The sequence below is a fragment of the Pan paniscus genome, chromosome 5, assembly GCF_029289425.2.
Source record: "Pan paniscus chromosome 5, NHGRI_mPanPan1-v2.0_pri, whole genome shotgun sequence".
Lineage (NCBI taxonomy): Eukaryota > Metazoa > Chordata > Mammalia > Primates > Hominidae > Pan > Pan paniscus.
The window spans coordinates 155,466,837-155,492,303 of NC_073254.2; the positions used below are offsets into that span (position 1 = coordinate 155,466,837).

The 25,467-nt window shown below is 36.9% G+C and overlaps 1 protein-coding gene across 14 annotated transcripts in view; it reads right to left on the reverse strand.

Annotated features, from left to right (window-relative positions):
* Positions 1–17,245, reverse strand: part of AHI1 (Abelson helper integration site 1) — a 222,774-nt gene extending 205,529 nt beyond the window's left edge. For 4 of the 14 annotated variants that reach the window (XR_008625786.2, XR_004672188.3, XM_034962894.3 and 1 more), the window contains exons 1-6: positions 12,865–17,245; positions 12,470–12,531; positions 11,098–11,171; positions 10,823–10,993; positions 7,512–7,575; positions 5,909–6,033 (exon numbers count right to left, since the gene is read on the reverse strand). Coding sequence is in view for 11 of the 14 variants with exons in the window: in XM_034962894.3 (XP_034818785.3) it covers positions 5,909–6,033; positions 7,512–7,521 (135 nt within the window). In the remaining 3 variants the exon portion in view is untranslated. Of the gene's footprint in view, positions 1–5,384; positions 5,512–5,908; positions 6,034–7,511; positions 7,576–10,822; positions 10,994–11,097; positions 11,172–12,469; positions 12,532–12,864 lie in introns of those variants that run through there. The other 10 variants (XM_055114144.2, XM_034962899.3, XM_063605007.1 and 7 more) reach the window with 7 other exon arrangements.
* Positions 17,246–25,467: the final 8,222 nt, after the last annotated feature.

Consider the following 25,467-nt stretch of genomic DNA (forward strand, 5'->3'; position numbering starts at 1 on the left):
TAAAAATATTACATATTTTTCTCAGTGAGTTGGTTTTTGACCAAAAAAAAAAACGTATACATTAGATTTATTCATTCATTCAACAAATACTTATTGAGTCTTCTGTGTGCAGGCAGAAAATGCTGTCTTTATTTGGGAGGTCTTTTATCCCTTTTAAGAACAGAGTATCTTTCCACACTGGAATGTTAAACCAGCCAGCCATTTTTAATTTCTTATGGAAATATCTGCCTATTAGATTTTTACATTTAAGTTTGTTAGTTATCTGAAATGTAATTTTTAGTTTGTGAGATAAAATTCCTTCCCTCAAAAGCTAAAGCAACCTAACAATAATATTTATTAATTATATTTACAATTTCTTTCTTTTTTTTTTTTTGAGAGAGTTTCGCTCTTGTAGCCCAGGCTGGAGTGAGGTGGCATGATCTAGGCTCACTGAAACCTCCACCTCCCGGGTTCAAGCAATTCTCATGCCTCAGCCACTCAAGTAGCTGGGATTACAGGTACACAACATCATGCCTGGCTAATTTTTTGTATTTTTAGTAGAGACTAGGTTTCAACATGTTGGCCAGGCTGGTCTTGAACTGCTGGCCTCAAGTGATCTGCCTGCCTTGGCCTCTCAAAATGCTAGGACTACAAGTGTGAGCCACTGTGCCTGGCCTTTTGTTTTAAATATTTAAATATTTCAGTTAATCTTCCTTTTGTATTTTTCTGCATTAACTTTAGCCTAATTTTGCAACTAAAGAAATCATCCACTGGAAACTATTACAATTGGATTAAACCTAAAAATTAATCTGGAAACAACTGGTATATATAAAGTGCAACCTATGTGTAATATCTACTAATAAATTTTTTCTATTTGAATCTGTACTTTTGGAAAATTTACTTTTAAGATCTTTCAGGACTTTTGTAGTTTCTATGTAGGTGATATCTATCTGTTAATTTTTGTATTTTTCTCCAATATTTTCTTATTGTTTCTAGCTATAATCTTTAATTTTGTATACTTACTTTTCTTCACATAGGTTGATTCACATAGGTTTTCTAATATTAGCATTCAAACCATCAATAATGATCATTTGTTCTCCTCACTAAGTGTCACATTATTTGCCCACACTGTACACTACACACTGGCATAACAGGGAGCCTGTTATGGCTCACACCTGTAGTCCTAGCATTTTGGGAGGCCAAGGCAGGCACATCACCATAGAATCAGTAGGACCTGGATTCACTATTATTAGTTATATGATCCTGGGTACATTTCTTAACCTCTGTGCCTCAGTTCTTCAGTTTATACTGATTTTATAGGATGCATGTGAGAATTAGATGAGTTAATACATGTAAAGCACTTATTATGGTGCCTGCTATGCAACAAATATGGACAAATACCTATTGAAAAAAAGCTATCATATCTTTATGCTTCATGCCTTAACATATTTACTTCAAGATTATTAAACAGTTATGATGAAAAGACATCTTCCCTTGCAGGTCCTGATTTTAAAGGAAGAACCTGTAGGCTAGGTGTCTCCCTTTCCAAAGGGACCCATGGAAAACTATCGAAATCATACATAATATACCATGTATATTGTGGATTTGAATTTTCCTAGAACCCCACAGCATGCTCTAGGTTTGTTGCTCACATGCATGGTTTTCACACACATGAATACCAAAATGTTCTAAAAAATCCATTACTATCCTATTTCCAATTAAAATATGATAGCTTTTTTCCTTATTTTTATATTATATAGTTTTATTCAATTTATTTGCACTAACATCTTAATATTGACTGATATCCAATTATTAAGCTATTCTTGAGTTCTTGGGGGGAACTATCTGGCTGAGATAGATTATTCTTTTAACAAGATTAATTTCAATGTGTTCATATATTTATATAGGGTTTTTTGTTCTCTAAACGCACATTCATAAATGAGATAGCTATAAGTTTCTTTTCAGGAAGAAAAACATAGACAACTGTCTATATTTTTGCACAATTTTACTTTTAAACTTTATGTCATTTTGTTTAATGTGTGAATCTTGCAAGTAAAATACCTGATATTTTATTTATTATTAGTATTATTTTTGAGATAGGATCTCCCTCTATCACTCCGGTTGGAATGCAATGGCATGATTATGGCTCACTGCAGCCTCGACTTCCCAGGCTCAAGCAATCCTCCCACCTCAGCCTCCCGAGTAGCTAGGACTACAGGTGCATGCCACCATGCCCAGGTAAGTTTTTATTTTTTGAGAGATGGGATCTTATTATGTTGCCCAGGCTAGTCTTGAACTCCTGCACTCAAGCAATTCTCCCACCTTGGATTTCCAGAGTGTTGGGATTACAGGCATGAGCTACCATGCCTGGTCCTGATATTTTAAAAGTCTATTTTTGAACCCACTTTTTAAAATACGAAGCTTAAACTATTTACATTTATTGTCATGACTGAGTTTGCTCTTAAATTTCTTATTTCATTACATTCTTTTAAAAAAACTCAATTTTTTTAACTCTGACAACTTAGAAAGTGTAATAATCTATTTTATATATATATCACTTGTTTTATTTATTTCAAACTCTAGGATGAAATAATAACTTTTAACTATACGCTAGGGACAAGAGTAATGGTTACATGACTTTTTCTTCCTAAGCTAGGATGCTTTGCTCAATCTTTGAAAACAATTTGGTTCTGTTCTCTCACATTATCATATACATACATCTAATGTAAAATCTTCAGGAATTATTCTGGACATATATAATAATTAAGAAAGTTCTACATATTTAACTGATTTCAAAGTTCATCCAATGGTATTTTCAGATCATAAATTTCCCATTAAAAAAATTTTTAACTGATACATAATAGTTGTACATATTTTGGGGGTACATGTGATATTCTGACACCATATACAGTGTATAATAATCAAATCAGAGCATCTGAGATACCCATTACTCCAAGCATTTATCTTTTATGTTGGGAACATAAATCTTCTCTTCTGGCTATTTTGAAATATACAATAAATTATTAACTGTAATTTCCCTACTGTAATACTGACTACTAGAACTTATTCCTTCTAACTATATTTTTGTACTCCTTAACCAACTTCTCTTCATCCCTTCCTCTAAGATCTTAAGATGTTCTATTCTTAAATTCTTAACTTTGATTCATATCTAGAAATGGTACTACATCTTTAATAAATCTTAAATCTTTTTTTTTTCCAGGGAGGGAACACTGATATTTCTCTAATAATGCACGTATGTTTACAACTACCATCACAAATGACTGACAACTTAGGTGACCAGATTCCTCAGGCTACAATTTTTCTCTTAGTGCTCTAAATATTTCTCCATTGTCTTTTGGATTTAGTGTTTTTACAGAGAAGTCTCAAATGTACTATATGTTTTTCTGTTTAGGTGTCTGTAATATTTATTTGACTCTTAAGATACAAACAAAAGAATTTTCTAGATATAGTTCTCATCTCATAAATTTTGCCTGGAATGCAGGATGACTCATCTCTTCAGAAATCTCAGGAAGGTTTCTTCATCATGCTCATTATTGTTTCTGCTCCACTAGTACTGTCCGGGAATACTTATTTGTCGGTCAAATATCTTTCTATGTCCTCATCATTTATTTCTTTCATTTTAGTTTTGGTCATTTCTTCCCACCTCGAATTTGTCTCCCACTTCACTGATTAGATTTTTCCGTAGTGTCAATTCCATCATTTTAGGCCTGAGATATAGTTTTAAGGAAGCAACTGAAGAACATGAACTTTAAAATTGCAGAGACTGTGGTCTTAAATCCCACTTATCCTATTTTAGACTAAATGACTTAAGGAAATCACCTAACATGTCTGTTTATAAAATTTCTCATGTGCAAAAGAAGAGTCCCAATATCTGTCTTGCATGATTAACATGAGATTTAGAAATAATATTTGTAAAACTCTTATTATTGTGCCTTATATATAACTGGAACATAAGATGAACCTGCCATTATGATGAATCCCCATTTTGACTTTTTTCCTCGCTTAATTTTATTTCAGACTGCTCCATTTCTCATCTCAGCCTGTTCTGTACATAGGATTCCCTGTTCTTCTTTCAAGAAGAAGTCCTATCTTTTCAAATTTCATTAAAATAGGTAATATTGGGTTGTGGTTAAGGTAGTGGATTCTGCACTCCCACTCTCAGTATTTGAATCCTGGTTCTACCATTTACTATGTAACTTTCAGCAAGTTACTTAACTTCTGATGTAGTTTTCTCCTGTACAGAAATAAAACCCTGTAATTTCGTCGTTTGTATGAAATGACTAAATATATATAAAGTGTTTAGAAGAGTGCCTAAAGATAGAAAGCATTCAGGCATTTAGCAAATGAAAGCAGCTATTCCTCTTTTACTTCCTAAAGTTAATCATGTCAAAAATATTTTGTTCTCCTCTAAGTCCTCTAGAAATATTCCTGTTCTTTTGAGCTGCGAAATATCTTCCTAAATATTTGTTCCTAGTGTACTTATTTCTGAAAGAAAAGAAGCCTATTCAGTGCTGGTGTTTGCAAAGAGAGGCTGGATAAATTATGCTTAGTCACCTCACACTTATGTGCCCCTCAACATTTAAACTGGACCTTAGGTAAATGGACATAGCCTCTGCCTATTCTGATTATCCATTTAATTTAAACCTTGGTCTAAATTGCATTTTGTTCATGGCTCACAACTCCCAGTTCTTTAATACTAAGAGACAATATGAGGTTCTTCTCTGAGCATAAAACATCTCTGCAGACAACTGTTTCCAGGGTTCTTTTTGCTTTTGCCCAATATAAACCACTCCATCTGAGGGGAGCGCATATACCAATAAGCAATGTTTCACCCTCCACATCACTATTCCCTACCATATTGTGCACTAGTACCACCAGAAAAAGCACATGCTATTTCAGAGCAGCAATCACTATGGGAGTGCTAATCTGTCCCATTCTGTCAGTAGTTCGAAATTTTTGTGCAGTCGTACACCAGTGTATACACTATGAACCCTCACATATGTGCAGCTGGATTTTGGTCAATTTTACTACTTATTTTTGCCTCACTTCAGAATTTATATTGTTACATTGACAGCTGCCAGACAGAATACTAAAATGAACAGGTCTTAAGAGAAAATGGGGTAAATCTTACTACAAGCAAAATGTAGGATTATAACTCATTGTAAAACTCCTGCCAAAAAAAAAAAAAAACAAAAAACTATGTACCATTTACACAAGAGCCTATTTATTTTTTTCTGTGAGGACAGAAGAGATAATGGTCAAAGTAGTAAAAAGCGCAACTCAAGTAGGGAGATAGGTATAAAGAGGGCATAGTGCATTAACTGTGGATGCCAATACAGACTCTTTATGATTCCAAGGGGATCAGGTTGTAGTTAGTTGCTGACCTGCTTAGTCTTTGAGCACTGTATTTTTAATTCCTTCAAGTGTGCCGCCAAAGATTCTATCATTTCAAAGTGTGCCTCAAACATAAAAGGATAATTATTACCATATGGCCATTGATTTCTCCTGGTTCTGTTGGGTAGAATCACACAGAAATAGTTTAAATAAGCACAAGCTATTCAATATCTGAAGTTAAGATACTACTTCCTAAGTTCTTCACAATTCTGGGTTTAAAATATTTTCTTCAAAAATGTTATCATGGCTAGTTTTGAGTTTCCCCACTATCTCTGGTCATTTTCCCCACTGTGTGTGTGTTCTTCCTGTAGGACAGCACTCAAGAATGAACTCAATATTCCCACAGTGATGTTGATTCTAATGTAAACTTTATTTTTACCACGTGTTATGGACCATGACATAGTGTTACTGTTTTTAATTTTCAAAATTCCTTAGAATTTTAACATAAAATGCAGCCATATCTGCATTTTATGCGGATATGTAAATCACTATTACCCAATGATCATTTACTTACTGAGATGTTTTCTTCAGACTTGACAAGTTTTTTCTTCAGTTTTTTCTTTTCATGCATTAGATCACTGTGGGTCTTAAGCAATTCTTCAAAGCGAACTTTGGTTTTTACTTTTGCTTCACTCTCAGCTACAAAAGATACAGCCATGTGATTTTGTAAACGACTCTAACATAACACACAACCTACACTACTAGGATGTTAAGAAATAAGTTCTTGTAAATATCGGCATGAGTTCTCTAGCTACATTAGAAAAACTCACCTATCTTTCCTTCTTAAAATATTTTTTATTTTGACTTTAGTGACACAACATTCACCTGTATCCCTCTGACCTTTTTGGCCACTCACTCTAAAAGTCTCCTTTGCTAAGTTAACTTTTTATTTCTGATAAACAGTAGCATCTACCACTGTTAGTTACGTGTTATGTGGCTTTAGACAAGTTACTTAACATCTCTAAACTTCAGTTTCCTTATCTGTAAAATCACAATTATCTTATGCCAAAGATCATTTTGCGTGAAAAATGGCTAAGGTGTGCCTAGCCTGTAATCAGTATTCCACAAATATTAACAGGTTTTTCCTTTAAAACATGAAGAAGATAATGCTTAAGCCCCTGAAAATTTCCCAATTCATTTAGGATAAAATAAGTCTTTTATATGCCCTGCAGGGCTCCATACCTCCTGATCTATCTCCAGGGCTTCATATCAAGACAAATATCCCCTTAGATGCCTATGTTCTAGCTATAATACCCTTCCTTTAGCTCCTCCGTCACAGCAAGCTCCTTCCCACATGAAGCTGTTTCTGAGGCAAGCCTCCTCTAATTCCTCACCTGGCTGGTGTTAACCTGTCTGTTTAAATGCTGCCTGTAAATAAAACACCTCCTGACAAACTCATCTAATTTTCCCTTTTCTCACATAGCAGGTTGTTCTCTTCCTTCACAGCACTCAACCCAAATGGAAATTGTATAATTATTTTTATATCTATATAAAGAAACATATTTTGTTTCCCCCATAACTACATCCCCAGCTACTATTATGAGGTCTGACATAGTGTACATAGTCATTATGTTTTAAATTAATAAATGCTGAATGAATGGGTGCTCTACAGCAAGTGTCGGCAAACTATGGCCTACAGGCTAGTCACTTGTTTTTGTAAAGATTTATTGAAATCAGACATACCCATTTGATTAAGAATTGTTATAACTGCTTTCATGCTTTAAAAGAGACAGAGACACAGAGTTGAGCAGTTATAGCAGAGACTAAGCCTGAAATATTTACTAGCTGGCCCTTTTAGAAAAGATTGCCAATGCTTGTGGTGGAGTAAAACATTCAATTTTGATGATAAAGAATCAAAACTAACCCTATGTTGTAATCATTATTTACCTTGTCCATCTGAGTACCAAACTACCATCCATTAAATACATACTAACCTTAATCACAACATTAAATAGAAAACTGAATACAAAACCAATAAGTATCTCTAAATGTAGTATATTTGGTCAATGACATCTACTGTATTCATTAATCTGTTCAAGAATCCCTTAAAATAAACCAAACTTACAAGTAAATGTATAAAATATAAATTTTATACATAAATTTCATAGAAGTCTTACCTGTAGGCATCTCTCAGCTTTATGCAGAGGACTGAGAATGCAAAGCATTGACTCAATCAGGATCCTATCAAAACAAAGGAGATGTATTTGTAATATGGAACTTCCAAATAAAAATTATAAAACATTCTTCACACAAGATCATGCCATTGTATGTCCACTACTTCATTAAGTTTATACCAATAAAGCTATGTTCCCTTAACCCAATCTTATGCAAATGACTTGGGTACATTTGAATCAGTTTAGGGCTCTAAAATCAAGGGAAACAAACTAGATCATATCTGAAGAAAGTATTTATATATTTGAAACAAAAAAAACATTTTGAAGGCAGTGCACATCTAATGTGGTATCCTAATAAACTTTTTAAAGTGTTTTAATACATTAATGAACATTTCAACGCACTTTTAAGAAACCAAACTCCATCTCAGGATTGACTTTCCTAAGAGCATTCAATATTACATTAAAGCATGCTTGTGGGTAGCACACTCACAGTGAATTTAAATACCTCTGTGTCTGCCACTGAAAATTCTGCTACAATGGAGAAGGATAGTACAAATATTTGCACCATCTTTCTTTAATAAAACCTGGATGTGTATTACTGTGTGTCAGAACTACTCAAAACCATGGTTCAACTCAGTATGTATATTACTAAATTGCCCATTTTATTAAAAAATCGGTGTATGTCTAAAATGAACATATTCTCACATTAGAACATTTAGAACGTAATATGCATGTTTTTGAGACTAAAACTGAAGAGTGTTTAAAAAAAAAAGCTGGTTCAGGAATTATTGATTTGTTTGTTTTTGAGATGGAGTCTCCCTTTGTCGAGTGCAGTGGCGTGATCTCGGCTCACTGCAACCTCCGCCTCCCAGGTTCAAGTGATTCTCCTGCCTCAGCCTCCCGAGTAGCTGGGATTACAGGTGTGCACCACCACACCCAGCTAATTTTTGTATTTTTAGTAGAGACAGGGTTTCATCATGTTGGCCAGGCTGGTCTTGAACTCCTGACCTCATATGATCTGCCCGACTCAGCCTCCCAAAGTGTTGGGATTACAGGCGTGAGCCACCACTGGGCCCAAGGCATTATTGGTTAATGCTCCAATTCCCTGGACATCCACATTCATGTTCCTCTTGCAGAAATGTCTAAGAAATTCTAAAAAGAAAGGAATGATTATGTAAACATACCTAACTATGTCAGTTAACTTAGGCAACAACTACGTGGCACCCAGTCAAAACAGACATCACTAAATCGATGGAGTAAAAATTCCTATACTTTAGTGATAGGAGCCTGTATTTACTCCTTCTAGCAGTTATAAATTTAATAAATCTAGTCTTCTACTTTCTAGTCTATATTAAATTAGAAAAGAGAAGCTGCAAAGGCAAGTGCAATGACAGCATGAGTAATTGAAACCTGAGAGCACGGAAGTAGAAAAATCATAAAACAAATAAAAATTTAATATTTATACTACTCGACGGTCATCTAGTAGGCAAGGAAAAAGCTGACCTATATTATGACTATGATTCATCAAAAAAAAGCCTGCTGTGCGCCGTGGCTCATGTCTGTAATCCCAATACTTGGGAAGGATAAGGCGGGTGGATCACTTGAGGTCAGGAGTTTGAGTCCTGTCTGGCCAACATGGTAAAACCCCATCTCTACCAAAAATACAAAACTTAGTCAGGCGTGGTGGTGGGTGCCTGTAATCCCAGCTACTGGGGAGGCTGAGGCAGGAAAATCGCTTGAACCTGAAATGTGGAGGTTGCAGGGAGCCAAGACTGCACCAGTGCGCTCCAGGTGATGGAGTGAGGTAATATTTTAGAAAGATTAAATAACTAATGAAGAGGCAAGAGAAAGAATCGGAGATGATTCCCATGTTTCTAGAACTAGAATAAGTAGATTAGTAGTATCATTACACTGTAATATAATGCAGTACAGGGCAGTAGTTTAAAATCCATGTCCTAGAATTAGTTTCCATAGTCACTTGCGTGACTTTTGTTTCCTCATCTATAAAAACACCCTACCAGTGCCGACTCAAAGGGTTGTTGTAAGGGTTAAATGATTTAGAACAGTACCGTAGACAGAAGAAGCAACAATAAATGTTAGCTATAACTGTAACAGGTTGTTAGGGTGCAGTCACTGAGCTTAGTATGGGTCATGTTGAGTTGGGTATCTGAAGGGCACTGAGCAGCTACAAGCATCAGCTCCATTTTCAGATCCTTGGATCCAAATACCAGTTCTATCTGCCAGCAGATGCACCTCTATGGATATCAACTTCCTAATCTTTCACAATAATAAGAGTAAATCACTCACAGTGTTTTTATAAAGATTAAATGAGAATATGCAAATAAAATACTAGGCACAATGCCTAGCACATGGCAAGCCCTTCAAAAACAACAATTGTTATTACTGTCACGTGTGTGTGTGTTTATGTATATAATCATATTATGTTTGTTAGGCAATCTACTAATCCAGCAGGGAGACAACAGGCTGAAGATTTGGGAGTTATTTATAAATATGATAGTTCCAAGAAAATAAAAAGCCAATGAGAATCCTGTGAGCCTACAATATAAAGTAAAATCAGGGAGATAGGTGAAAAACTGGGAGATAGAAGCATTACAGAAGCAAACCCAAGTTTTAAAGGAGATGTTGCCTATATACTGTGTGGCATCAAAAGGGGCTGGAGGTTTTGAAGAAAGTCCACTGAATCTGCAAGTAGGAAGTCACGTGTGTCAAAGCTGTTTATAGAGGGGCAGAAACTTAGCAGGCTGGGGCTAAGGAATGAATGGAAGGTGACACCTGTAGAAGGGACACATAGACAATTCTTTACAGAATTCTTCCAACTGTCTTCCCATCACCCCCAAAGGCAGTGACATGAGACAGTAACTCTGAGGGACAAAAACACTGTGGAAGGATTATGCTTTTTGTTTTAAGATTGTTTCCACGCCGCTATCACCTTTCCCTTAAAAAAAAAATCATCATCTACACAGCAACTAGTGTAATTTTCTAAAATTCAAATGTGATGGTGTCGTTTCTTCGCTTAAAATTCTTCACTAGCTCCCAATCGCACATTGAAAAAAAATCAAGTCCTTACCATTGAGGTCCAAGGCCATTTATGAAATGTCCCCTTCACACATCCACTGTGTTCCAGACATGTGAAACTACCTGCAGGCCTTCACGTGTGCCAAGTTCTCTCTTGCTTTTGTATCATTACACACATATCCCCTCCCCTGAAAAACGTTCCTCCTCCTTTGTCTCTCTAACAAACTCCTCACTATCCTTTAAAGGCAAATGATATCTTCTCTAGAAAGCATTCTCACCTTGAAGGGCATTTAAGAACTTCTCTTCTGTGCTTCCAGGGTGCCTTAATCTTTGTAGCTCCCTCTACCTCAACCTTGAATTTTCACCCTGGTAAAATGTTCTGTAACTCCCACCAAACTGCTAGCTTTGGAGGGCCAGGCCAATGCTCTCTTATAGTTATGTATCTGCCACTATGAAAGAAAAGAGAGGAGAAGAAGAGAGAAGCAAAGTGAAGAGAAGCAAAAGCAAAGCGAGTAAAAAAGACTCAGGCTTGAGCTCTAGTGTCACCACTTACTGATGTGTGGCCTTGGGCAAGCTACTTAATTTCTAATCCTTGGTTTTTCCTTGTCTGGGAATTTAAAATGGCACCTATTTTAGTATTGTAAGGAGAAGAGAAAATACCAAAAAGCAAAGTAATCAGTACATTGCAATAAAATTACTTTATGTCCATTATTATTGTATTAAAAATAAGTAAATAATTATAAATAAAATACATAAATCATATACTTATTTACTATTAACAGCTTAATACACAACTAAACTAATAAATACTAATATTATTTAATGATAACACAGCAAATACAGTACAGAAATCATCTCTAATTTTTTTTTTTTGGAGACAGAGTCTCGCTCTGTTGCCCAGGTTGGAGTGCAGTGGCACAATCTCAGCTCACTGCTGCCTCCGCCTCCTGGGTTCAAGCAATTCACCTGCCTCAGCCTCCCTGGTAGCTGGGACTACAGGTGTGGGCCATCACACCCGGCTAATTTTTGTATTTTTAGTAGAGATGGGGTTTCACCAACATTGGCCAGGCTGATACTGAACTCCTGACCTCAAGTGATCCACCCACTTTAGCCTCCCAAAGTGCTAGGATTACAGGCGTGACCCACTGCGCTCAGCCATCTCTAAATCTTAATATGTACTACAGCAAACATGATAGAATTAACGGCTAATATTTGATTAGTAACCTCTGCAAAAAATCAGATGACTTTAAAAGACACCTCTGATTCTTATATATTCCATTATTTTACAACTTCTCCCTCACAAACCCTTTCACAGGAGCATCTAAGAGATATTACACAGGAAAATTAAATGGATTACATTTCATCTCATTTTATTTTACAGGCAACCTGATTACCAGCCAATATGTGGCTCAATATCAATGGGAGAAAAAACTGAGAGGCTTGATAATTCGCTTCTTAACCAAATGTTATCGCAAGGGAAAAAAAGACAAACAAAAATCCTGTATACAAAATTCAATGAATAAATCAACAAGATTCTTCATAAGTAAACAAGATTCTAACTTCATAAATATTATTCTTCACAAACAAGATTCTAGGTATGGTTTAAAAACACTTTTGGTATTTGAATTTCTTTCAAGCATTCTTTAAAAAATTTCCCAGAGTACTCATAAGAAGCAATCTTCCTCCTAACGCCCAAGCAGTAACAGCAACTGTTAATGCAACAGGTGAAAAAATTGTTGGCATCTCTTTCTCAAAAGAAAGGGAAAAGCTTTATTTTCACAATAGATGTTTTCACAGGAATGCTAAACGCAGCACAACCTTTGATAAGGATTCTTAAATGGTCTACATTTTTGTTCTATTTTTATGCATCTCGAAACAACCCTATTAATATAATTTGGCTCTTATAAATATAACAAATTGATCACCTTTTCTCAGACATAATTAAGAAGGCTTTGACAGGTTGAAGATTCAGCCCCAGGTTGACACTCTAAAAGGAAATAAACACACTCAGTACACATCTGATTTAAAAGCATTTAAATAAGAATCGGGAGTAGGAAAGGCAAAGATTGAATTCTCTATCAGAGCACCATGCTCAACTCTCCAGGGACACGGAGACCAGTGAAAGAAGCGCAAAAGTACGGTGAGGACTCTCAGAAATCGCATTCCCCCGGGACACCCGGCCCACGCTCGTCCGTCACTACGCTATCAGCCTCCGCGCTCTCGGACTCCAGCAGCCCCGACACGCCGCCCAGGAGAGGGCCGGGCAGGCCGAGCACCCCGGCCCGCGCTTCCGCCAGCAGCGCACCCATGATGTACTCACGGAGAGGGGTACGCAGAACCGCCCGTCCCGCCGGAGCCGACACCCGGAGCAGTGCAAATCAACTCCCCCAGCCTAGCGGCGCGTGCGCGAAGTGAGGCGGCCACGCAGCCACCTAACCCGCCAGCGACCCGTGTCCTGAGAGCAAGCCGCGGCTCTGTGCCGCAGTGCGGACAGCGCGCCGCCTGCTGACGTCAGCGCCTGCCTACGCCGCCGTTCCCATGGCGACCGATGCGTCCCGCGCTCTAGGCGAAGACCGCGGCCCGGTCCCCGCGCCTCCACCGCCTTCTTCCAGGAGGAGGGGCCGTGCGGCGCCTGCCCGGGGGCCCTCAGGCCGCAGGCGGGCGCGAGCTTCAGGGAACTTAGGGGGCTCCCGCCTCCCCGGCCATGCGAGCGGGAACAGTCTCCTCCACTCGGAGCGGTAAGGGACCCGGAAATGCGCGGGTGCCTCTACAGAATCTTGAGTTTTCCCCGCCCTCACCTCCGAAAATGCTCTTTCCGCCTTAGAATTGTAGCTAGCGCAGGGAAAAACTGACTGGGCAAAGGAAAACTGGGGAGGCTGTCATGGAAGCCGCCCAGAATAAGAAAATGAATGAATGAGGCAAAGAAACAGATTTGTCACTCCCCACGCGATCGCGCCCACAAAAGAAAACATGGTTTTAAGGCGTGGAAAATGAAGTTGTACTACAGACAAAATTTTAAGAAAAAATTATCCACTGTTCCTTTAGAGCTATCTCCCTGTGTGTGGAAAACAAAACAAAAGTTAAAACGCCATCCTTTTCTACACCTAATGCTCCCTCCCACTTTTCTGATTTCTGCCACAGGCGCCATCTTCAGCTCTGAGTCACCAGGGCTGGAAAAATACTAGATGCGCTACTCGTGGACTCGTGAATACACTCGTGAATACAGGCCATTTCCTGTACCTACAGCCACGCGCTGTAAGCTGTTGCTTCATTTGTACAGTGAGAGTTTATGGAGGCCAGCTTTTCCATTCTTACTGACATTGCCACACCTTACAAACTATATGTCTTGTGCTTCCCTAAATCCTGTGAGGAAGCAACGAGAAAGATTACTAATCCAATGCGTACCGAACTGAGCCGTTCAACTTTCCGTTCTAAACATACTCTCCTAGATTTCTATCTTGCTGTAAGCCACCACAATCCTCCCAGTGTTTTAGTAAGAACAGTAGAGTATCCTAAATGCATCTTATGCCAAAGCATATCCATTCTCTCTTTTTAACTTCCTCAGATGGGCCCTTTACCAGTCCTCTGACTCCAGTTTGACTCTTAAATTCTCCACACTGCTATCAGAATGACCTGACTAAAAATGTAAATCGGATAATGGCACTCTCCTGCTGAAAATTTTTGAAAGGCAATCTGTAAGAGAAAACGATTACTTTGCCTAGAATACAAGATGCTCCATCTCCCTGACTAGTTTCATCTCTCGTTAGCTTCTTGTTCCAATTTTATGCAATATTGAATCATGTGTACCATGCAGTTTTATGCAACATTGAATTATGTGTACCATGAAAAACAATCCATAGCCTTTCACGCCCCGTCCTTACACATATTGTCCTCTCTTCCTGAAAATTCCTCCTTTTACACTCCTGCATGTCACAGCCAAATGTTGTCCATCCTTTGAATCTTAAGCAGGTTGACTGACTCCTTCAAACACTCCTACTCCCTATTAGACTTCGGATACTCATTCTATATATTAGACTTTGGATGCTCATTCTATAGTTTCATAGTTTACTTTGTATTTTCTCTATCCCCAGCATCTACCACAGTGTCTATGAAATAGTTGGCATTTCATGAACATTTGTTGAATGAATAATGGATAACATATATTGAGCTCCTTCTAGGAGGTATGCATTGTAGGTGTTTTATGTACTTTTCATCTGTCCTCACAACTGCATTTAAGTACCTGCTTTTCCAAAGGGAAGTTATAACTCTGACTGCTCATTCTTAGTAGGGTGTTAGTTTCAGAATACAATCCCCAGACTAGCGGATGTGTAACCCTGTTATCATCTCTTGCTTCTCCATTTACAGTAGCATGCAGAGGTGCAGTGGGGTGGGGGAGGTCAGGGAATATTTCATAGCAGAAGTGACATTTAAGTAAAGACCAAAATAATGTGTAGAGTTGTCCAGGTTAGGAAGGGTTTCCAGGTAGAAGAAGGTGGCGTATAGTGTTCACTACAAGAAAGTTTGGTATAATACAAGAACTGGAAGAAAAAAAAAAAAGTTCAAGTTGGCTAACTAAAAGGTAGAGAATGAGACTAGGGGCTTTTGGAGGAGACAAAACAAGAGAGTTAAACAAGCTATGAAGAGACCCAGACAGTATTGGTCAATGCAATACCATTGTAGAATTTTATGGAGTGAAATTTTCAAATTTTAATATCATAAAGATAACTCTGGCTGCAGGGTGGAGAACAGACAGGAAGGAAGCAAATCTAGATCCGGGAATACCATTTAAGATGCCGTTGCTGTAAGCCATGTAAGAGACAAAGGTGGTATGGTCAAGGCTAAGAAAAATCAGAATGGAGAGAAATGGACCAATTTGAGAAATTTTTAGGAGGTAAAAATGTCAGGACTTAGTGATTGATTGGATGGAAGAGTGAATGATAAGAAATAATAAAAAACGATGACCAGCTGTTTTGCCTTCCCCTTGGCAAGTAAAGAGGTGGCAAGCATGAAAGGGGAGTGAGGAAATAAATATGTTGGGTCTAATGGGAGCCAGGTTTCTCACTGACAGAGAATGACGTTACAAATTGAGAGAGGAAGAATTCCACAGTGACCTTTGTGGTGATGTTGAATTGGAATTGAATATGTCAGTGTCAACTTATAGTTTTCAATATATACATATGTTTATATGTATGTTTACATATGTTTATATGTATGTTTACATATGTTTACATATGTATGTTTACATATGTTTTACATATGTTTATATGTAAAAATAAATATAGAGGAAAGTATGTCTGTATATGTGTGTGCATATCTATCTATTATGCTCTTCCTAGCTCTATCTGCTGAAAGGGTTTCAGAGTAATGGTATGCTAGAAGCAATGAGCACATGTGCCTAGATCTTGGTTTCTGAACAGTATTATTCACTAAAAGTAACTGGGTCCCTTGGAGAAATGGTTGATTTTAGAACAGGAGCCTGGAAAATTCTTGTTGCACCAGAAGTTAAGGAAGTTAATACAGAATGAAGAAACATATCAAAAGGTCACAGAAGCCAGCTTGAAGGAGCCACCATTGGCCACATCTGGGTCAATCTGAGCACCAATATAATGTTAATGGATTATAGTCCACTAAATAAAATAGGAATATTTGAGCCCATACTAAAATGAATAAATGATTTTTTTGAAAAATCAGGATAAAGAAAAGCTCTTCCTTACATAAAAATGCCAACTAAATGTAATGAATGTAGACAGTGTTATATGTAGAAACATCATTATTTGGCAGTCATGATAGTAACAGTTGATTCAGACTAGAATCATCAGTGTATGCTAAAACTAGAGGGTGAGAGTATTAAGAGACATATAATATTTATATAGTCTCAAAGTATCTCTCCAGCAAATACTTATTAATTACACAGAGAAAAATTAGAAAACTTGACAGTGTAGAAATCTGGCACTGGTGAGCGAAGTTACCATCAGCAGTCATGAGACAAATCAGCATCGTGTATCTCCTGGTTAGAGGCACTTAGAATACACTTCTGTGACATTCCTGCCAAAAATGTGTAATCCGAATCAATCGTGAGGAAAAAATCAGACAACCCAAATGTCCCAAATTGAGGGACATTCTACAAAATAATAGACCTGTACTCTTCAAAGATCAAGGTCATGAAAGACAAAGGAACAACTAAAGAACTTTTTTAGATTGAAGGAGAATTAAGATACATGACAATTAAGTGGAATACATGATTCTGAATTGAATCCTTTTGCTATAAGGATATTATTGGGACAACTAACAATTTGAATGGGGTCTCTGGATTAGATGGTAGTATTTTAACAATATTAATTTCCTGATTTTGATGACTATAGTGACATAGATATTTTTGGTTTTAGAAAATACATATTGAAGTATTAAAGGTGATGAGGCTTCATATCTGCAACCTATTCAAATGGTTCAGGAAAAAAGTATACATAAATACTGTAAATAAATATAAACATAATATACATAAAGAAAATGGTAAAGCAAATGTTAACAGGGAATTTGGGCGAAAGCAGAAGTTCTTTATACTATTCTTGCAATTTTTCTGTAAGTTTATAATTATTTTAAAACTATAAAAGAAGTTTGAAAGGTGCCGAGGTTTCTGGCTCAGGTAACTGGGTGGAGAATGGCTAATCAGTTAACGACAAAAAGTCAGGAAGAGCAAGCATGGAGGAAAAGATGTTCAGTTGCAATGGGATGTATGGAGTGGGATGTTCAGCAGGCAGTTGAGTATATACTAAACATATTAATGAGCCCCATTCAAACTGAATAAAGCAGATATGTTGCTTTAGCTCTCATTACTCGAGAGTGCAAGACCAAGGGCACTCCGCTATCCTAGGAGAGGCAAACAATTAAGAGTGGTAGTATGGTAATAATTCTAAAAATTGGCTGAGTATCCATGAAAAAAATTGTGTGTGTATATATATACACACATATATGTATAAAGATATATACACACATATGTATAAATATATATATACACACGTATGTATAAATATATATACACATGTATGTATAAATATATATACACATATATATGTATGTGTGTGTGTGTATATATATGTATGTATATAAATTGAACCGTTTAGGAATAAAATAGATTTAGGGTATTCGACACATTTAATACATGAATAGTGAATTTCTTGAATAATATAATGCCTAAATGTGACTGATATGCAAAATATTTAAACCCCTTACAGGATGTGCATTTACCAATCAGAACAGATGTTGGCTTTACTGCTTGTATTAGTTTTCTGTATTAGTTTGCTTGTATTAGTTTGCTGGGGCAGCCATAACAAAGTACCACAGAAATTTATTTTCTCACAATTCTGGGGGCTAGAAGACTGAGATAAAGATGTCTTCAGGGTTGGTTTCTTCTAAGGACTCTCTTGTTGGCTTGTAGATGGTTGTTGTCTCCCTGTGTCTTCACCTGCACTTCCCTCTGTACCTGCCCATATCTTAATCTCTTCTTATAAGGACAGAGTCATATTGGATTAGGGCTCACCCTAATGACCTCCTTTTAACTTAATTACCTCTTTAGAGACTCTGTCTTCAAATACAGGCACATTCTGAGATACTTTAAGGTTAGAACTTCAACATATGCATTTGGAACTTGGGCATAACTGAGTCCATGACACTACTGGAGAGGATTCTGGAACCATAACAGATGGAATGAATGGGCCTTGTTTGGATTCTGATTTAAATAAACCAACTATAGAAAAACATGTTTTAGGCAATCAGATTTTTTGTTATGGGCTAAATATTTAGAAGATGTTAAGAAATGTTTATTAATTTCATTAGGTAAAATAATGTTGGTGTGGTTATGTAGAGTATGACTTACGTGCACAGAACAGAATGATAAGGTGTCCAGGATTTGGCTTTAAAATATTCCAGATTTTTTTAAAAGATGAGAGGAAGTGACACATGTATATCTAAATTTTGATGGTTGTTGAAGCTGGCTGGTAGGTACCTAGTATTTCATTATACTTTTTCCTTTGTGTGTTTGGAAATTTTTATAATAAGCAGGAAAAATAAAAGTAAGAATATATGTATTATAGATAATTTGAAATATGTAGAATCATGAAAAAAAGGAAAAAATACTCAATACCACTACCCAAGAGAATCTAAATTAACTTTTTTGACAAATTTCGTTTCAGTCTGTTTTCCATGCGTATTTTAATTTTGGTCATGTTGTGTGTAAAATGTTTATTTCTGCTTACTTGAATGAACATTATGTTGCAATTTCATTTCCATGCTATTACAATAGTGCCCCCTTAACCATGGTTTTGCTTTCTGAGGTTTCACTCAACAAGCTTGGTTTGAAAATTTTGAGAGAGAAAATAAGAGATTACATTTACATAATAACTATTAATACAGTATATTGTTATAAAAACTTTATATTGTTATTAGTTATTGCTGTTAATCTCTTACTGGGCCTAATTTATAAATTAAACTTTATGAGAGGTGTGAAAGTTGATTATAGAAATTGGGTCATTCTTGTTATACCCAACTAAATCAGAGTGAAGGGCCCAGGGGAAAAAGCATTTGGGGCATATAACGTCTGCTCCAAGAATTAAATTTTCCACAAGCCCAGCTACTGAAACTGCCTGTTGTAATCTGAAATCAGTTTTATCTGATAGCTAATGAAATAACCTGCTGTGACACTAAGATTAGTTTTACCCACTGCCATCACTCGCCAATCAGAACTCGCCAGCTCCCCAAATGTTACCCATTGTTTCTTTCCAAAACAATGGGTAACATTTTTCCTTTTTATAAAATCTCCAACCTGATCTTTGTTTTTCAGACATACTGAAGACCACCCATTCTGTGTGTTTGCCTGGAAATGCAATTCTCATTTCCCAAATAAAATGTTTGAAATGTGGAAATTTGACTCTGTTTTATTTGACTTTGAGAAAGGCATGCAAGTATAGTAAATACAGGCTTTGCTACTACCTGCAGTTTCAGACATCCACTGGGGATCTTGGAACATATCCCATGCTGATAAGAAGGAGATGCTGTATATATCACCACTTAATCATCACTGGAAATTCTAACTTTGTTAGTAATGTTCTTATGTGCACGTGGAAAAATTTCAAACAATCGTTCAGATATTTATAATGTGGTAACCGAAAGTCAGCCGTGTTTTTAATCACTGATCAGTCTTCTATACATTCTTTCATACTTCCATTCATACATATACTAAATATACTAAATTATAAAGATAACTTCTTACCATAGATTTTGTCCTGTCATCTTGTTTTTGTCCTTTATCAAGTATTATTATTTCTAAAAGGCTTTTTATGTCAGTAACATACATCTACCCCATTCATTTTAATGGCTTTATGCTGTATCACTTCTAATCCAAAGTGTTTTTAAGCAATTATAGTAAAAGTGTCAAAAGGTGATATGGTGGCTTTTAAAAAATAAGATACTTTTCTTATAAGTCTCTCATATTATTATTTATTCCTCAGCATTTTATAGATTTTTGGTGCTATTTTGAATGCATCCAATTCTTATTACATTTTCTAACCGGTGATTGCACATTTTCCTGCTTTTCCTCTTTCCAGGGCTCCTTTACTAGTTCATGCTTATCACCTTGACCTCTTGATATTGGAATGTCCCAGAGGTATGTTCCTGGACTTCTCTATCTACACGTACTCACTCAGTGATTTCTTACAGTTCTATAGTCCCACTGTCATGTAGACTACTCCCAAATATATCCCTTCTGCCCATTATTCTTCCTTGAACTTCAGACTCATAAATCTAACTGTATATTACATGTCTCCACTTAGATGTCCGACATATTCTCAAACTTAACTTTTCTAACACTGAATTCCTCATCTGCCTCCTCAAATCCCCACTTTCTCCATCTCAAGCAATGACAACTCCATTCTTCCAGTTACTCAAGCCAAACACCAAATACATTGGAGTAACTGTTAAATCAAGCTTAGCCTAAAACTACCTCCTTACATATTTTAAATTCAGCCTAAATGTTTCTTTGTACATCTTAAACTATAACAAGTAGAAGTGTAACCAGATGTAGCCTACACTTGGGCCAATCACCAAGTTTTGGCCAATCAAATGTCGTCAACTATTCGAACCATGTTTAAATAAGGCAAACACAAAGCTGTAACCAATCCAGCTGGTTCTGTACCTCACTTCCATTTTCTGTGCCTCACTCCTTTTTCTGTCCATAAATCTTCCAGCACATGGCTGCGCTGGAGTCTCCGAGCCTACTCTGTCTGGGAAGGCTGTCCGATTTGCAAATCATTCACTGCTCAATTAAATTCCTTTAAATTTAATTCGGTTAAAGTTTTTCTTTTATCATAACCTTTGACCTTTCTCCTTTTCTTATACCCCATATCCAACCTATCAGATTACTATAGGTTCGAACCCAAATCCTATGAAACAGAGGATATGGTTATAATTTTGAGGGAAGATTTTTTTTTTCTCTACCTGAACTTTAGCCCCTACAAACAAACTTCCTTGTTTCTCTTTGCTGCTGTTATCTTTTAAGGGTTCCACTTTTATGCAACATCTTAGTTCTCACACTGAGCAAGGCCTTGAATCCTATGCTTTGGGAGGCCATTGCATTCTAAGACTACATTCCTGGCATCAGCAAGTGCCCCTCTAGTAAAAATGCCCTCAGCCCCTACTTTCCACTCTTGTTTTAGTTCTTTCTTCTCTTTGGCCCCCGAGGAATTCAATGATGCAATTTAGTCAGCATTTCTAGCTGGTTTTCAGGTTTGTTTGTTTTTTTCAGAGTATCTTTGTGACATATTGGGAAAAGAGGAATTCCTTCTCTCTCAACTGTTAATACATGTTGAAAGGAATTTTATGAATAATAGTAATGGCTTTGTAATAGTGATTGTTACTCAAATTTAGCAGATGACTTACTGAAGTAATTAAACCTTCCTTATACCCTTTCTGTGGGTGGCATGCCACGAAAACTCGATCAACCTGTATACATGGGTTAGGTAGAACCCACTGAGCTTTCCATTATGTATAAAGCTGTCTGTAGATTTACTGGCTGTGTATAAATACCATTTTATTAGGAAAATGTTTTGGTTTAGGTCTCAGAAGGCCCCATGAAAAACAGTAACTTCTGCAGAGACTAAGGGGAAGAGTTAAAAAATAGTAACAATTTAAAAATCCATTTCAGTGTATGATTAATTCAGTTGTCTAAAGCAATGAGCACTAGATGGCAGCATATCAATGTGTATCGTTACCTGTGCCTGAAAGACCTCATTTTAAGGGTGTGTAAGGTCTTATTGCTGTTTTACCGCGCACCAGTTTGCTATCCTGAACTATTTACTTTACTGTTTAATCTGTTGGTTTGAACTTATAATAGTTGATGAGATGCATTTGACACCAGGTTTGAAAATAGAGTTTCTAGATTAATAAATATACAGGATGGTGCCGGTACCACCAGTCTGTCTAGCAAAATATGCAAGAATTCAGAGCCCTTTCCTGTCATTAAAGGCCACCCTCCGGAGAGCTTATCTTTCATCTATGATAAGAGGTCTTCTGGTTGGACAAAAAGCACATTTTGGACACTCATTCCTGTCTTGAGTTTCAAACCTTTTGTGGCTGCTAATGTTTAACTTTTCATCTTACTATTCAAATGGCATCTCTTTACTAGATTGGAAACCACTTTCGTATCTCTTACCAAGTGTGAAAATAGGGGCCTCCCAAACTCTGTTGTGGGTAGTTACCAGGTCTTCTTCTCTAAAGGACTCAGGTCAGATATCTCTGTCACAGATGAGAAAGGAATTTCCTTCTTATCACATTTGATTGTATAATTAGTATTTAAAATGTAAAAAAGAAAAAATGACATAACTTTAATGTATAATTTAACTGGATGGCTCCATTTTTCTCTTGTTAACTCAGATAATTTATAATTTTATTTCTTTTAAAATGTTTAGAATAAATTATTAAAGTACATGTTAATAATACAGGAGGGGGCTGGGCACAGTGGCTCATGCCTGTAATCCCAGCACTTTGGGAGGCTAAAGCGGGCGGATCACTTGAGGCCAGGAGTTCAAGACCAGCCTGGCCAACATGGTGAAACCCCGTCTCTACAAAAATACAAAAAGTTAGCTGGGCGTGGTGGTGTGCGTCTGTAATCCCAGCTACTCGGGAGGCTGAGGTGGGAGGATCGCTTGAACCCAGGAGGCAGAGGTTGCAGTGAGCCAAGATTGTGCCACTGTACTCTAGCCTGGGTGACGGAGCAAGACCCTGTCTCAAAATAATAATAATAATAATGATAATAATAATAATAAATAGATAAATAAAGGGCTTACAAGGAAAAATTCCAAATCCCTGCTTCACCTATTCCTTGCCACAGTACTATTCCTGAGACCAAATTGGCTTAAATAGCTTCTGTTTTTGTTTCTTCTGATGATTACCCATCTCTTACTACTATTTCTTGATTCATCAGTTTTAAATATTGTCTTAATCTATTGTGGAGAGAGATGGGCAATGATTTAACTCATTAGCATTGCCTTCTACTGTCCCTATCCATCTCTTCCCAATAAAGTCATAGAAAGAGGCAGAGCAGTATAATAGATAAGAGCACAGACTCAAGTCCTACTTGCACCACTTGCTGGCTGTATAATCTTAGGCAAGTTACTCAAGCTCTCTGAGCCTCTTTTTTTTCTCATGTGTAAAATGGGGATAATAATAGTCAATTCCTTGGAGGATTATTGTGAGGATAAATGTGTCAATAAATTTAAAGCACTAAACAAGTGTTACTATTACTATTACTACATTTAATTTCTCTTTGCATGTTTAAATAACATACTTGCCCCTTTGTTTTTGAGCCCTGTATGTATTATCTCTTGATACCTCCCATCGTAAGAAGATATTGACAACTTTATTCTTCCCTTCACTCCCGCCCTCTTCTGCATCTTAATCTCACCTTTTATTCCATCTCTAACTGCTTTTCTATTCTCTGGGAGATTTTTTTAAACTTAATCTTCTAACCATATATTGAAAAATTTACTTTAGCAATAACATTTATAATTTCTGAGAGTTTTATTTCTAATGTTTAATTTTATAGAATTTAAAGATTCAGTATTTTCTTGACTATTGTGTTAGAGTTCAGTCAAAGAGCAAAAATGACCACACCCATAATTTGGATAGGGAAGATAACTGTGAACTAAGTAAAGGATGTATTAACTACTAACAGAGAACTGTAAAATATACCGAGGTAGTAGCTGCAAAAAGTACCTGCTACTCCTAGGATTGAGGAAAAATTGAATAAGGAAGGAAACTGGAATCCCCAGAGGCAGAGATTCAGGCCTGAGTGGGCATGGTTGCCACAGGAATGCCCCTCTGCTGCTGTGAGAAACACCGGAGGGACCCTTGCATGCCTGACAAGAGGAAAAGAACACCAGAACAAAAATCGCCTCTTGATCATGGCTTATGATCCTTTGGATGTGCTGTGGAATTTGGTTTGCTTGTCTTTGGTTGAGGATTTTTGCATCTATGTTCAACAGGGATTTGGGCCTTGTCATTTCTTTTCTTGTAATGTCCTTGTTTGGCTTTGATATCATGCTAATGCTAGCCTTGTGAATGAGTTTGCAAGTGTTCCCTCAGCTTCAATTTTTTGGAAGAGTTTGACAAGAATTGCTGTTACAGTAATTACCAGTGAAGTGAAAGAGCTTTGCGCTTTTTGTTGTTGTTGTTAGGAGGCTCTTGATTACCGATTCAATTCCCATACTCATTATTGGTCTGTCAGATTTTCTATTTCTTCATAATTCAGTCTAGGTAGGTTGTATGTTTCTAGGAATTTATCTCTGTCTTCCAGTTTATCCAATTTGTTGGCATTTAATTGTTCATAGTAGTCTCTTAGAATCCTTTGTATTTCTGTGGTGTTAAGTTTTAATATCTCTTCTTTCATTTACAATTTTAGGTATCTGAGTCTTCTCACTTTTTCCCTCAGTTTAAGTCTTGTCAATTTTGTTTATCTTTTCAAAAGATAAGCAACTCTGAGTTTTGTTAATAATTTCTATTTCTTTTCTAGTGTCCATTTTACTTGTTTCTGCTCTAATCTTTATTGTTTCCTAATTTCTAGTAATTTTGGGCTTAGTTTGTTCTTTTTCTAGTTTCTTGAGGTGTAAAGTCAGATTGCTTATTTGAGATCTTTTTTCTAAATTATTATTATTTATTATTATTATTATACTTTAAGTTTTAGGGTACATGTGCACAATGTGCAGGTTAGTTACATATGTATACATGTGCCATGCTGGTGTGCTGCACCCATTAACTTGTCATTTAGCATTAGGTGTATCTCCTAATGGTATCCCTCCCCCCTCCCCCCACCCCACAACAGTCCCCAGAGTGTGATGTTCCCCTTCCTGTGTCCATGTGTTCTCATTGTTCAATTCCCACCTATGAGTGAGAACATGCAGTGTTTGGTTTTTTGTTCTTGCGATAGTTTACTGAGAATGATGATTTCCAGTTTTATCCATGATGTCCCTACAAAGGACATGAACTCATCATTTTTTATGGCTGCATAGTATTCCATGGTGTATATGTGCCACATTTTCTTAATCCAGTCTATCATTGTTGGACATTTGGGTTGGTTCCAAGTCTTTGCTATTGTGAATAGTGCCGCAATAAACATACATGTGAATGTATCTTTATAGCAGCATGATTTATAGTCCTTTGGGTATATACCCAGTAATGGGATGGCTGGGTCAAATGGTATTTCTAGTTCTAGATCCCTGAGGAATCGCCACACTGACTTCCACAATGGTTGAACTAGTTTACAGTCCCACCAACAGTGTAAAAGTGTTCCTATTTCTCCACATCCTCTCCAGCACCTGTTGTTTCCTGACTTTTTAATGATTGCCATTCTAACTGGTGTGAGATGGTGTCTCATTCT